We start from the raw sequence: 12,837 nt of genomic DNA, 5'->3' as shown, positions 1-12,837 counted from the left end.
CCAGGGCTGGCGACTGAGTTTTCCCAGGGTGGGTTTTGAGGTGTGCTGGAGGCACACAGACAGCAGCGTTACGTGGCCAGCCCTTCTCAGGGTTTCTGATGCTACTCTGGGAAGAAGGTGCTGGAACTTCCCTCTGTTCCCACACTCTGGTGTCAGAGGCCTGTGGCAGCTTCTGGAGATCCCCAGCTCCGCCACAGCTCCTTGCTGTGCTGCAGGGACACCTCGCACTCGTGGCAGAACCCACGCAGCCCTTCCCCTCCGGAGGAAAGGATCCCCGCAGCCTTTGCGCCGCCTGCTCCTTCGAGACGACAAAGGTGAAAGCGTAAAGCCGAGCAAAACAACCTCAGCCACTGCAAAAAAATGTTGATCTCCCTGGAAAACTGAAGAGAGCGCTGGAAGCTGCGGCCCCCGGGTCAGCGCTCCGGGCTGAGCCAGCCTCGCCCAGCCCGTCCCACATCCCGAGAGCTCCACGGGATGGCCACGCAGGGCAGGAAACCGCTCCGAAGCAGAAAGAAAACAAATTAAAACAAACCCTGCAGACAGCTGCCAATAAAGTTTCTTTGGCTCTGCGTCTGGGCATGGCTCCCAAATCCAGCCTCTCGCCCTCGGATAGAGCACTACAGCCGGGAATGGGAGTCAGATGCGTGGGAGGAGTGCCTGTGTCTGTGTCTGGGCTGGAAAACACATGTACTGTAGTGCCTAGAAAAAGCTTTTTACTTTGGGCCTGGCTCCAGAAAACCTCTTTCCTTGCTTTTACAACTGTCCCCTGTTCCTTGGGACTACGCAGATGTTTAACCCGGCCTGAGGACAGGGAGCTGAGGAGTTTTCTCCATGTCATTCCCTCTGACCCCCAGGGAGCAGCCAGCCTGGGGCACGCAGCCTCCTCCCACCTCTGTTCCTTGCCAGGTGGGATGGGATGGGATGGGATGGGATGGGATGGGATGGGATGGGATGGGATGGGATGGGATGGGATGGGATGGGATGGGATGGGGTGGGATGGGATGGGGTGGGATGGTCACCCCTGTGTGCAGCACTGGACCCACAGCTTCTGGCTTTACCTGTCGGGAGGGGATCAAGCCTCAGCCTCAGCAGAGACAGCCAATACCTTGGGGGGCAAAAGAAGAGAAGGAGGAAGAGGATTGTGGTTGGTCTGTTCCTACTGTTTAATCCCGAGCTTCTGTTAATTGGTGGACTGATTATCACTTTTTAAAAATCCATATCCTGGAACTTTGCAACTATGTGGGAATTTTAGCTAGTCTCAAATGAAAGGCAAACAGCAACCCCCACCATCAAACCGTGCCTCCTCAGCCTGCCAGGCCGCAGCGAGAAGCTGGGGGAGGAAAAAAAGAGCGAATACACTTTTCCTTTTCACATCAGAATTTGAATCCCAGCCTGTTCCCGGCGGGCAGGGCGGCTGTAACCCGAGGGGTGCGGGTGCCAGCGAGGCCGGGGGAAGCGGAGCGAGGGCGGACAGCGGGCGCTGAGGATGCGCTGAGCCTGCCCGCGCTGCGCGGGGCGGAGGGACCGAGGGCTCGGCTGTCCCCGGGCGGTGCCGGCCCCCGCAGCCCGCCCCGCACACCTCGGCCCGCCCCTGGCGACCTGCGGGAGGCGGGGAGGCCGCTCCGGTGGGGCCGCTCCGGTGGGGCCGCTCCGGTGGGGCCGCTCCCTGCCCGCGCAGGTGACACCGCACCGGTAACACTGCTCAGGTGACACCGCACGGGTGACACCGGCACAGGTGGCATCGCAGAGGTGACACCGGCACAGGTGACACCGCATAGGTGACACCGCACGGGTGACAGCGCGGGCGGAGCAGCCGCCGCCCCGGGGAAGCGCCCGCGGCTCCGGACGCGCGTCCCCCGCCCTGTCCCTCCCCGCGGAGTCCAGCGCGTCCCCGGGGCCAGGCGAGGGACCTGCCGCGCCCCTGCTCAGTGCCCGGCCCGTCTGCGGAGGAAACCAGGGGGAAAAACCTCACTTTCGGGTCTGTCAAGCGCCGCGGCAGCTCGGTGAGAGGCGCGTTTAGTGAGTGCTCTTTAACCCGCCCCCCAAAACCGCTCGGGAAAATGCTTGAGGAGATGGGGTTAATCTAACGTGACCGGTGCAGCACGGTCTGTATCGTTTACGGACGCCAAACTGAATTTATTAGATCTGCGTCAATTACCTACGTAGCTGCAAATACTGTATTTTTACAGGATTCTGGTCGTTGGGATGGGGCAGCCCGTGCCGGCAGAAATAGCATTATTTGAGTTTGCATTATTTGAGTTTGCACTATTTGAGTTTGCACTATTTGAGTTTGCACGAGGTGGATGAAGTAGTCACAGAAAATATTTTTAAGGCTCTGGATGTTGACTGTAGTTATTTTAGTTTGTCTGCAGTGTACTCTGCCAGTACTGAGTTAATAATCCAGCAACTTCTGTTATGTATTTGCTGAGTATTGTTCACTAATTTAATGGCTTTCTTGTGGTGTGGGCAGATAGTTCAGTATAAATTTTAAATAATTTTGCCTACAGCAATTTTCAGTGGATAATGCTGGAATGTGTTTATTTTAACCCAGGCATTCTTTCTCCTACCTTATCAGCTATCTTTATTCCTACACAGGCCTTATCACAGAGGTATTTATTTATAATCTTTTCTTTGCAGGCTTAATACTCTACACAGAAAGTGAGGCCGAATAACGTGCACATGCCGAGTACTGGAGGAGAGGCTGAAGGACATCCTGTTTTGTTTCAGCAGTGTTGTTATTCTTTGGGATGAAATGAAGAATTTGATTCTGTTTTGGAAACACTCATATTTCTGATGCAACTGAACTTCAGTAACCTTTTTGCAGTACAGATTTCAACAAATTATTTTTTTCCTCTTGAACAAAGATGCAGAACTTGTCGGTGGTAGAAAGTCTTGGTAGTGTGGACATACCACACTGTGAGCTTCCAGAAGACCTGGCAGCTGAGGCTGGTGGCGTGTCTCTCCAGGAAAGTGGCTGTGACTGGAATGAAAGAAAAAGTGATGAAGAAATTGTTAATCTTGAAGCAATGCAGCAAAGCCTCCCTGTAACGAACAGCGAAGGGAGAAGTCGTGAGGAGTTTTCTGAGAGCAGCTTTAGTACCTCAGAACCCAGTGGCTCCTGGGGTGATTTTGAAGGCTTCAGGGAGCCCTTAGACAAACCAGAGAGATTTGATGATAACCATGAAGTTTTGGTGAAGTCAGCAAGAGCCAGGGGAGCCCATCCGGACCTAAGCAGCGGAGGCTGCAGCATTTCTGCTGCCCATGTGTGCACTGAACCATCTCTGTGCCATGGGATGCAGGAGGCTTCGGGCTCTCAGGGTGAGGTACGTGTTCACAGCACACCAAGGACCTGAGATGTTTGTGTTGCTGCTTCCTGCACCTCTGGGTCTGTGTCTGTATTCACTGTGGAGGGTAATCTGCACAAGCAGAGAAATTGTCCGGCTCCTTCGCAGCTACCTCAAGTGGAACAAAAGCAACTTCTTTGCAGTGTTTGACAAATCCTTAAGCTGTGCTGCTGGAGAGCTTTAAAGAATGTAATGCACTATTTTGCTTCTAGGCACTAGGAATAAGTAGGCACATAGGCGAGTAAGCACGTAGGCACCGTGAACCTTGCCCTGAAGGACATGCAGTGTAAAATTTAGACAAGAAAGAGCATATGAAACCACAAATCGGGAAGGTGGGTGACAAAAGCAGGGTGGACAGAAATTCTGTGACTTGCCTGCAAACTTCTTGAAGTAATGAAGAAATTACTTCAAGAACCCGAAATAACTTCAAAATACTTCAAAATAACTTCAAAAACCCACATACCATTGAGTTAGAAACTGGCAAAACAAATGTATTTTTGTTATTTACTATAGTCCCTGAATAATATCAACAGTTCTTCTGGAATTTTAGTCTGATGGTGACACACAAGACGTTAGTAGAAATAATATAATTCATATTTTAGAATAGGATATAACATTCACTCTTACAATGTTAGAGCTAAAATTCTGAGTAAATAATGCAATGAATTTTTATTAGCACAAAAAAAAAAGCTTCAGGTAAAGGGTTATATATTGTTGGGATAATTGTGTTTCCATGTGGACCAAACATGCATCAGCAAAGGGAAGGAAAGTAACAAAAGGGCAGAAAGAACATAGAAACACAGAACAAAATCCCCTTGTTCTTACTACTTTCATCTTAAATGAAATGACAGCATTTGAAAAGAAAGAACAATCAGCTAAGACTTCCATGGGGTTAATCTGTAGCAGCAATAACTTACTGCTTGTAGTCTGTTGGGTGAGTTTTAGTGTGCATAGGGGACTGAGACTTTCCTGGAGACAGAATTTCATGCCCTTTGCGTAGGAATTTCACTTGTTGCAGAGGTATTACTAGTAAAAGCACAAAGATGCAGGTAGGAAAAGCTGCCCACGCTGATTGAAAGTAGATACACAAAATACCTGGTTATTGGTGTGCACAAACAGAGGATTCAAATGTTGTGTAGTGCTGGAAGTGGCAGACAAGAAATCTTCTGTTGGAGAAAGAGAATGTTGTAATGACTGAAGCTGAAATGGAATATAGCAGGTTGCTTGGCTTCTTTCCAAAAGCAGTAGATCTTAATCTTACTGAAGCCTTTTCTTTATTTTGCATTTGTTAAAGGCAGAAGGAAATGTCCAGTATGAGTTAAATAAGTTAACCATGATTAGAGTTTCAAGTTGTCTTTTCTCATCTCAAGATAGCGAAACAACCACAGAGCTGCTGGATATTCCTTGGAGTGTACAATATATGTGTAGCTGGTTCTTTATCCCTGTGCTTTTTGCATTGCTACTTTGAGATCCTAAAATCTTTGGACTGGGACTCTGGCTTTTGTAAGATCAATAGAAAAAAGGCCAGGTGGGTTGGAGAGGACCTCTTGAAATCTTCAGGTCAGAGGTCTGACCTTCAGTATTTATTGCTTCAGTTAATTAAATGACGTCAGTTGGGATCAGAATCATGTGTTTTAAGATGGAAACAATCATTAATTTCCTTGCAGTAGCTGGGTATTTTACCTACAGGATTGAACACTTCGAGGATTTTTCATGTGCTCTTTAAACACTGGCCTTTGAGAGAGGGACTGGTGCATGTGTTTAAGCCATGGGGTATTTTGATATAATAGGATATAGAGGATTTATTCAGAAAGTACTGATGTGAACTTTGTACATTGAATTTTTATAATTAGTACAAAGCCACAAGATAAATGGAAATATACCCAAACTTTGCTTCAGAAACACTTACTGAAATAGACAGTAATAAACGTAATAAAAAAATCTCTTGATCTGTCTTGGCTCAGCTAGAAGTCAGTGACTTGTATGTGTGTTGGAGCAGCACCAAGGCTTTAGGGAGATGCTGCAATTGAGGCAAAGCTGTGCTTCCTTCAGTGCACTCCCCGGGGCTGTAACTTCCCCATCCCAAAGCCAGGAGCAGCTGCCTGGCTTTTCCTCTCATCCCACTTCACTTTTGGTGCAACTGGAAGTTGTTTTTTCTTTTCCTTGGCCGTGTATACTTTAGCCAGTGTTACTTCACAGAGCTCTGCTTCTCGAGCATCCATCAGGATCCTCCATGCTGTATCCCTGTTGAATTATTTTACAAATTGATCAAAAGTATTGTGACACTTTGGGCAAGATTCAAAGGAATTTACCCAGGAGTCTTTGAATGTCCCAGCAGTGAATCATCAGGACAGGATTTTAGCAAGGCCTTACTTCAGGAGGGAACAACAGGGAGCACAGATTCTGTTCCTTGAAGCATGGTCAGAAGAGCAGAAGCCTTCTACCAGCTCTGTTGATTTTTTCCTCTTATCCTTAGATTAAATCCATACTCTCTCAGTGTTCACCCCACCTGAGTTGTGTAATGAGGCTATGGAAATATTTCAGCTGTTTGAATTACAATTAAAGGAAACTATAAAAATATGAAGTATCCACGCTTAGGGTTTTCAGACTAAATTATTGATTGCTGGGCAAAAACCCCAAACTGACTGGTTCTACTCTTGAGTTTTCACACAGTGTTGCTGCTCCTGCATCGCAGTCCCTGGGCAGGGTGGTGAAGTAAATTAATTTGTTTTAATTTGGAAAATTGCAGTAATTCCTTCCTTGAAGGAATAAAAAGATACAGCTTCTGAACCAGATGGCATGCCCCTCAGATAGGATGTAAATTATGCATGTTTTTCCTTGTATATGTATTTTTTAGTTGCCAGATAACCCTGCTTACTAGTGCTTACTTCCACTAGGCCTGTCTGGATCCCTCCTGTGCTGTGGTCAGTCCTCCAAACCTGCTCATCACTGCTTGAGGAGGAGCAAGGATTTAAATCTGGCTCTGATTTTTAACATAGGCTGGGGAAAGTTTGGTGCAAACGCAAGGATACAGAAACATCCTCACCCCAGCTTTTTTGCAGACTTGCACAGTGCAAGTATTTATTGGTAACTGTAGCGTTTGGCAGGTGTGTTACATTTGAATTAGGATTGTTTGAATACTGAGTTAGCAAAAGGAGCTGTTGAATTGATACATCAGATTTGACCTGGACTGAATTAGCTGAGCAGAAGGAGGAGCCCCAAGTGTCAAACAGGCAAGTCTGTGACTGAGAAGTTGGGAATTTAAAGACTAAGGTTCACCAGAAACTCTAGCACTCTTGCTTCCTCTAATTCTAAGCACCCAAAATACTCAAAACACTGAAATGTGAGCTCATTCCCTCTGCTATTAATATTAATATAAATATAAATTCTAAAAACAATAAGACAATCTCTAGAATTATTGTAGTCTTTGGACTAGGTCCTTCATGAACTATGGGGATGACTTGTATCATGTATGTAATAAAAATCTCTCTTTTTTTATAGGAAGACCACAGCTATGAGGAGATATTTAAGTTGGGCTTTCCAGAAGTCTTTGTACCACAGTCCAGAGAGTGCATAAGAAGCTTAGAGCAAGTTCTTGAGGCAAAAAATGAAGATGTTTGGATTCCTGAACTTTTGAAGAATCAACTTTGGTAATGAGTTTAGATTAGCACTTAAAAAAAAAAAAAAAAAAAAAAGGAAAGAAAAAGTTCATCATCAATTATACTGTTTCATAATTTAGAAATCAGTGGTGCACTTAAAAACCTTTTTAGTACTATGCCTTTCAGTGTGCAGATCTTACCAGTTTTGTAGTACATTGTTAAAGGAAATGGATGGTGTCTTAGCCATTGGAAAACAATGAAGGGAATATATAAAAATTACAAATTCCTGCTTAGGGTTTTTCCTGCTGTTGGTGTGCCTCCTTATGACTAAGCCTCTGGAATGCCAGAACCCAACAGGCAGCCTGTTCTTCCTGTTTGCTTGTCCTTTCTTTACAACACATCCCACTTATTTCTTCATCATTGGAGGCTGCTGCTTCTACTGACAACTTGCTTTTTTTTTCCTCCCCTCTCAGTTTTCCCAGTTGCTAACTTCTCCTCATGTTTAACCAGATGTGCTTCAGAATCTGTGGTGCATCTGGCTTCTTTCCTGGGCTCTGTTAATAGCAATTAGTATCATTAACTAAGCTTTCTCTTGCAACAGCTGGAACACTTCTAGCTCTGTTACATGTTTTTTAAGGATCAGCAGCTTCAGAGCAGTATTGTAGTTACTGAACAGCGTTGCAGTTATCTTTTCATAACTTGGAGGCTTTGTGTCTAGAAAGCGGTGCCAGACCCTACTTGAGAAATGCCCTAAGACTCAGAAGAAACGTAGGTAAAACTTTTCATGTGGGCACCCTTTCAGCCAAGTTCCCTGCATAGGTGTTGTATTTTAATCAGCATCAAACTTGTGGGGAAATATAATTGTAAAGGGGACTGCACTATTACAGCAGAGTTCCAGGTAAAACCAAAAATTTCCTGATCTACTGTGACAAGTAACTAAGGTCAATGACAACTGCCAACTAAGTAAAGCCCAACTGAAATTTTCTGTGTGATGAATGCAGTGTAAGAATCCAAAGTGCCACGTCAAGGGAGCTCTCTCCTTCTCCCTGTTTCAGCAGTGAGTGCCTTTGGCTTGTTTGGTGGGACAGGTGCTGCAGGGGTGAAGTGTGGCCTATGGCATGGAGAGACTTGAGAGGGAGAAAAGGCAAAGTGCAGAGCTGACAGGGCTGAACTCTGCCCACGTTTCACAGAAGCAGCTGAGCACTGCGAGCTGTTGGCATGCAGCAGTCTCTGAGATGTGCTCCTAATGCCCTTCTTATCTGAGGAGCACAAACACTCACTTCTGCTGACTTACTGCTTCCACTAATTGTCACGCCAGCTCATTAGTGCATTGGGCTGGCAGCTTGGACAAGTGTAAAAAGAGTTTTAAGACAAGTTGCTTGCTAGGTGAAGGTTAGTGTACAGCTGTGTGTGGTGAAAATAACTTGCATGTGTTCACTGGAAACCTCAAGGTGTGTTTTGTTTCCTAGCATGGATTCTGGAAACGTATGGCGAGCACTCAGAGACTTTGATAATACCCCCAGCTCAAGACATCCCTGGAGTAAATCTCATTGCCAAGAAAACCTCTTGAGAGTTCTCGGAGTAGATGCAAATCAAAAGGTAATTGAACAATGGTTTTCCATTCTGCCAGCATAAACACTGGGTTGGGAATCTGATCTTCTGTAAGCTGTACATGCAGATGCCTGAGGGACTAGATCTGGGTGAGTCACAAAGTGGGGTTTTTTTTTTAACAGGGAGCTTTTTAAGACAATAGCTTAGTGTTTTCTCATCTTCATGTGTAAGTAACTATGAACTTGTGCAGGATCACACTTTAATTGTCTTTACAGTGAAGTCTGCCTGACACAGTTCCCTGTTAGGTGGTACACCCAGCTTTGGTAGAGATGGAGAAGTAGCTGTCAGGTGGTGGAGATGGAGAATCAGCTCCCTGGTGTGTGGGCAGTGGGATTGTTTACTTTTTTTGCTCAGAGTGCAGGAAAACTGCCAGCCTCTAATATCTGTATTCACTTTCTATTAAGTGAAAATCAGATCTGAATCAGAGAGGCTGTTACAGTAATTACTGGGTGATTTTACTGTGAAGAAACTGAAAGTGTGTTCGACTTCCCCTTTCCTCACTTCATTCCTCTGTTTTTGTGAGGCTTGAGGGAGAGTATGTTTTAAATTGGATTGAAACCAAACCAGCAGTGTTGAAAGATCTCAAGTAGAAATGTCTCTGTTTAACAATCTCTTGTTTTGAGAAGGTACTGGTGTCAGGGATGGTTTAGAATTCAGTTATTTAGCTGGGATTGATTAGTCACATGGAATTTTCAGAAGTAACTATTTCAATTTGATTATTTGAATACTGATTCATGGGGTTGGCAAGGTAATGATTTTATGGGCATATTTGACTTTTCATGCAAGTTATATGCAAACAGAAGGATGGTGCTGAAAGTAGAAACCTATTTTGCACTTGAAAAAGTCACTTTGTAGAACTGTAATTTAACGAAGAGAAAATTTGAGACATTTCTCTAATATAGCTAAACTCCCATTCTGTTCTTTTCTTGCCCCCCAGCATTAAATCAATGCCCAGGCAGCTTAAACTTACATCATTACTTCTTATCTATTACTGGAAAACTGTATTGCTTTTAACAATACTGATTGAGAGGCATTTCTCTGCAATGCTTTGGTGCTCATTAAGGCTAATACTAATTGGAAATGGCTTTTTTATTAATTGAAGCCACAGATCCATGTGTGTAGGTGATGTCTTGAGGGGCTACCTGGAGCAGAGGCTGGGCAGAGTTAGAGGATAAAGCAGGTATTTATTAAAATGCTTTCAAAGGATGCTCCTTGGGCAGTGCAAACCTTGCAGAGGCTGAACCCAGGATGGACAGCAGTCAGCAATTTTCTCAGATGGATATAAGTTGGGTCTGTTTGCATATCAGAGGTTAATTGTCCAATTTTACCTTCAGGTAATTAAGTCACATTCCCTGTTTGCTTCTCTCCCCAATTCACTTTTGTTTGTACTTTTTTGGGCCTGAGGCTGTGTTGATGACCTTGGTTCTCAGGCCTAAAAGTATTGTTTAGTCTGACCAAAATGTGAAGAAAGCTAGCTAGCATTCTATACAGACTTCAGAGTTATGCAGTACAGAATCTGAAAAATACAAAAGCTGAAACGTAAGGCATCATTTGTACAACTGGTCCTGGCATAAAATTGTTTTAATGCAAAGGGGGACACATGATAAAATATAGCTTCAGAAGGTAAAATTTAGTGGTTATTATTTGAGGGAAACTTCTCTTTAGGTTGTATGCATTGAAATCAGAGAGAAATGCATAAATAAATTCATAAATATAATGTAAATTATGGCTTTTTTAGGACGTTTCAGAGAACCGGGCTGATATTTTTGAGGAATCAAATATCAAAGATAATGAAGACTTTAGATGTGATGGATTCAGTGTTAATGACTGCAAAGCATTGATCCAGACCAAGGTAAGGATTGCTCTGGAAGTGAGAACTCCAGAGAACCACAGAGTGTGTTTAGTGTGTTCCTCCCTGATGTTCCAGCACATGTTCTCATGCAGTGGCTTGGTGCTGTATAACTTTTGGCTGTGGAGCTGGTTTTTGCTCTTTGAAACCTCTCTGACTGCTCCGGAAAAGATACCTTGGCACTTGTTTTTGTCTTGTTGTAGCAATGCAAGTTGGAAGGGAAATTGTGTCATTCTCCACTGCTGTAAAACACCTCAGTCACCTCAGTCTGTTTTTAGCAAGGTATTTTGGAGGAGTGTACTTAACCCAAGGTCCCTTCCTCAGTGGAGAATAAAACTGAGCAGCTGTTGTCGCTGTGAAGACAGACAGTTTGAGACACACTTTTCATTGCTCTGTTTTATTCTATTTACTGCCTTGGCCTGTCAAGGTGTATAACTGGTCTGGGAACCTTGTACATAGGAGATGATGGGATGGAGAGTTCAGAAATAAAAGGACTGTACAGCTTATTCCTTCATAATTCAGTTCTGCTTTCTTCAGTGAGTACATGATGGGGGGATCACAGTGGCTGAATCACACTGGAAATGTGTAAAATACAGGAACAGGATTTAGACAAAGGAGAGGTGGTTTGAGGTAGACAAAGAAGGAATAAAAGAAAAAGAATTGTGGTACAAAGTTAAGGTAAAAGGACAATATTTTTCTGGGATAGCCTTGTAAGGGAAAGAACAAATCCTGCAGCTTGGTGTCTCAAAGAAAAATTCATTTAAAAACATAAGTTGCTATTTCTAATTTAAAGTAAATAAAATCTTAAAATGGGATGCTTTCCATTTATCTTCATATTTATATTCTTTTTTTTCCTCTAAAAAATTTAAAATAATTAAAAAAATATTTTAATGAGAATTTGTAAGAATTGGGTTGGCATATGCAAAGTGATTAACCTCCTATAGGATAGAAAAAATTAACTAAGTTTTTCTTTTCCACTCAGCTTTCTGTGTCACCGGACTCCAGACATGGTCACCTCTTCACCTGTAACCTCTTTTTGAAGACCACATCATCAAATGAAAACACACAGTGTATAACAATCCCAAGGAAGAAGCAGATTTTTTCTGCACACAATCTAAAAATGAAATTTTTCAGTAGTGATGTTTGTTGAACTAAATGCAATTTTTAGCCTTTTTTTTTAACTGAATGCAGTTTACCTTCATTTTGTTACTGACTTGTTACCACAGGCCACAGACATTCTTTAGGAAAGTGGCATATTGCTGTATATGAGGGACATAAGGCCATGTTATTAGAAGATATTTCTCCTGTTTAGTTGTGAAGTCAAGTTTTGTGATTTTGTCCTGCGAAGTTTTGCCGCAGAGTCGTGTTTCTTACAGTAAATTCTGCAGCTGCAAACACACTTCAAGATAACTCTGGTGAACTCTCCCGAACTACTGACCTTTCAGGCCTTAATGCCTCTTCAATCAAAACCCTTCTATCCCTGCCAAAATCTGCACAGTCTCAGGTGTGTTGCAACGTGCCTTGTCACCATCTCTCCTCATTCTTGCTCCAGTTTGGATCAGCTGAGAGCTGTGGCTTTGCCACTGCTGGGTGTAATGAGAAGAGCCTTCTTCATTTGGGGACTTTCAGTGGGGTTTAGCAGAATACAAGTGTTTTAATTTCTGCCTGGTGAAGCCTGCTGTGGTGATAGGGGTGGAGGCAGCAAAATGCTCCATTCTGGGATTGATTTCTGGCTGAAATAAATCACCTTGTTGAAGCTGATTGCCACAGGACACGTGGGGTTCATCCAGCCCTTACACCATGCATCCCCTGCTTGTGAAAGCTCAGCAGTGTTGCAGCTCAGGACGTGAATAATGGGATAAATTCCTGCCCTTTTAAAATTTTATGGAAACTGTTGATTGTTGCCCATCTTCCTGCATGCCTGAGTGCCGCAGGGGATGCACTTCACTGTCACTCAGGAGAATCCATGCTGGCTCCCTGCCAACTGCAACAGCTTTATTTATTCATTGGCAGTAACTTTTACACAAGTTACTGATCTATTTGCTGCTCTGGCCATTCTGAATATGAAAATTTTATATGGATTTTTGTTTTAAAGAGCTGCTAAGCACGGCAACTGATATTTTATGTGTTGAAAGCAGTGAACAGAGTTGGGTGTTCCGAAACTAAGTCAATTAATTATTTAATGATGTGCATATTCTGTTCCTAGAATTAAGAATACTATAAAGCACTGGCAGACTTCAACCCTTAATCTAGTAAACTGTTCAGCAGTGACATAACAGTTGCTGTAATAACTTCAGTAATGCTGATGATACCTCAGTGCTTTTAGCATGGGATGAACTCTGTCCTGCTTACTCAGTAGGTGGAACAGGGCATTTGAAAAAAATGCTCTTTTAAAGTGGTTCTGCAGCTTCCCTGGCCCTGGAGGGAGTCCTTC

The 12,837-nt window shown here is 43.8% G+C and overlaps 1 protein-coding gene across 4 annotated transcripts; it reads left to right on the top strand.

The window, feature by feature from the left end:
- The first annotated feature begins 603 nt into the window (after positions 1-603).
- Positions 604-12,164, top strand: CLBA1 (clathrin binding box of aftiphilin containing 1). 4 transcript variants are annotated; one of them, XM_064423122.1, is made up of 6 exons: positions 604-906; positions 2,638-3,323; positions 6,846-6,994; positions 8,413-8,542; positions 10,293-10,406; positions 11,386-12,164. In XM_064423122.1, exons 2-6 carry the CDS (start codon positions 2,865-2,867, stop codon positions 11,551-11,553), a joined length of 1,020 nt encoding a protein of 339 aa, XP_064279192.1. In that variant the 5' UTR covers positions 604-906; positions 2,638-2,864; the 3' UTR covers positions 11,554-12,164. The 4 variants fall into 4 exon arrangements, with proteins under 4 accessions (XP_064279192.1, XP_064279190.1, XP_064279191.1 ...); XM_064423120.1 differs by lacking the exon at positions 604-906 and adding an exon at positions 1,854-2,003; XM_064423121.1 differs by lacking the exon at positions 604-906 and adding an exon at positions 1,883-2,019.
- The last annotated feature ends 673 nt before the right edge of the window (positions 12,165-12,837 follow it).

This window comes from Passer domesticus, chromosome 6 (assembly GCF_036417665.1).
Source record: "Passer domesticus isolate bPasDom1 chromosome 6, bPasDom1.hap1, whole genome shotgun sequence".
Classification (NCBI taxonomy): domain Eukaryota; kingdom Metazoa; phylum Chordata; class Aves; order Passeriformes; family Passeridae; genus Passer; species Passer domesticus.
This window is presented reverse-complemented; position numbering and strand designations above follow the sequence as displayed.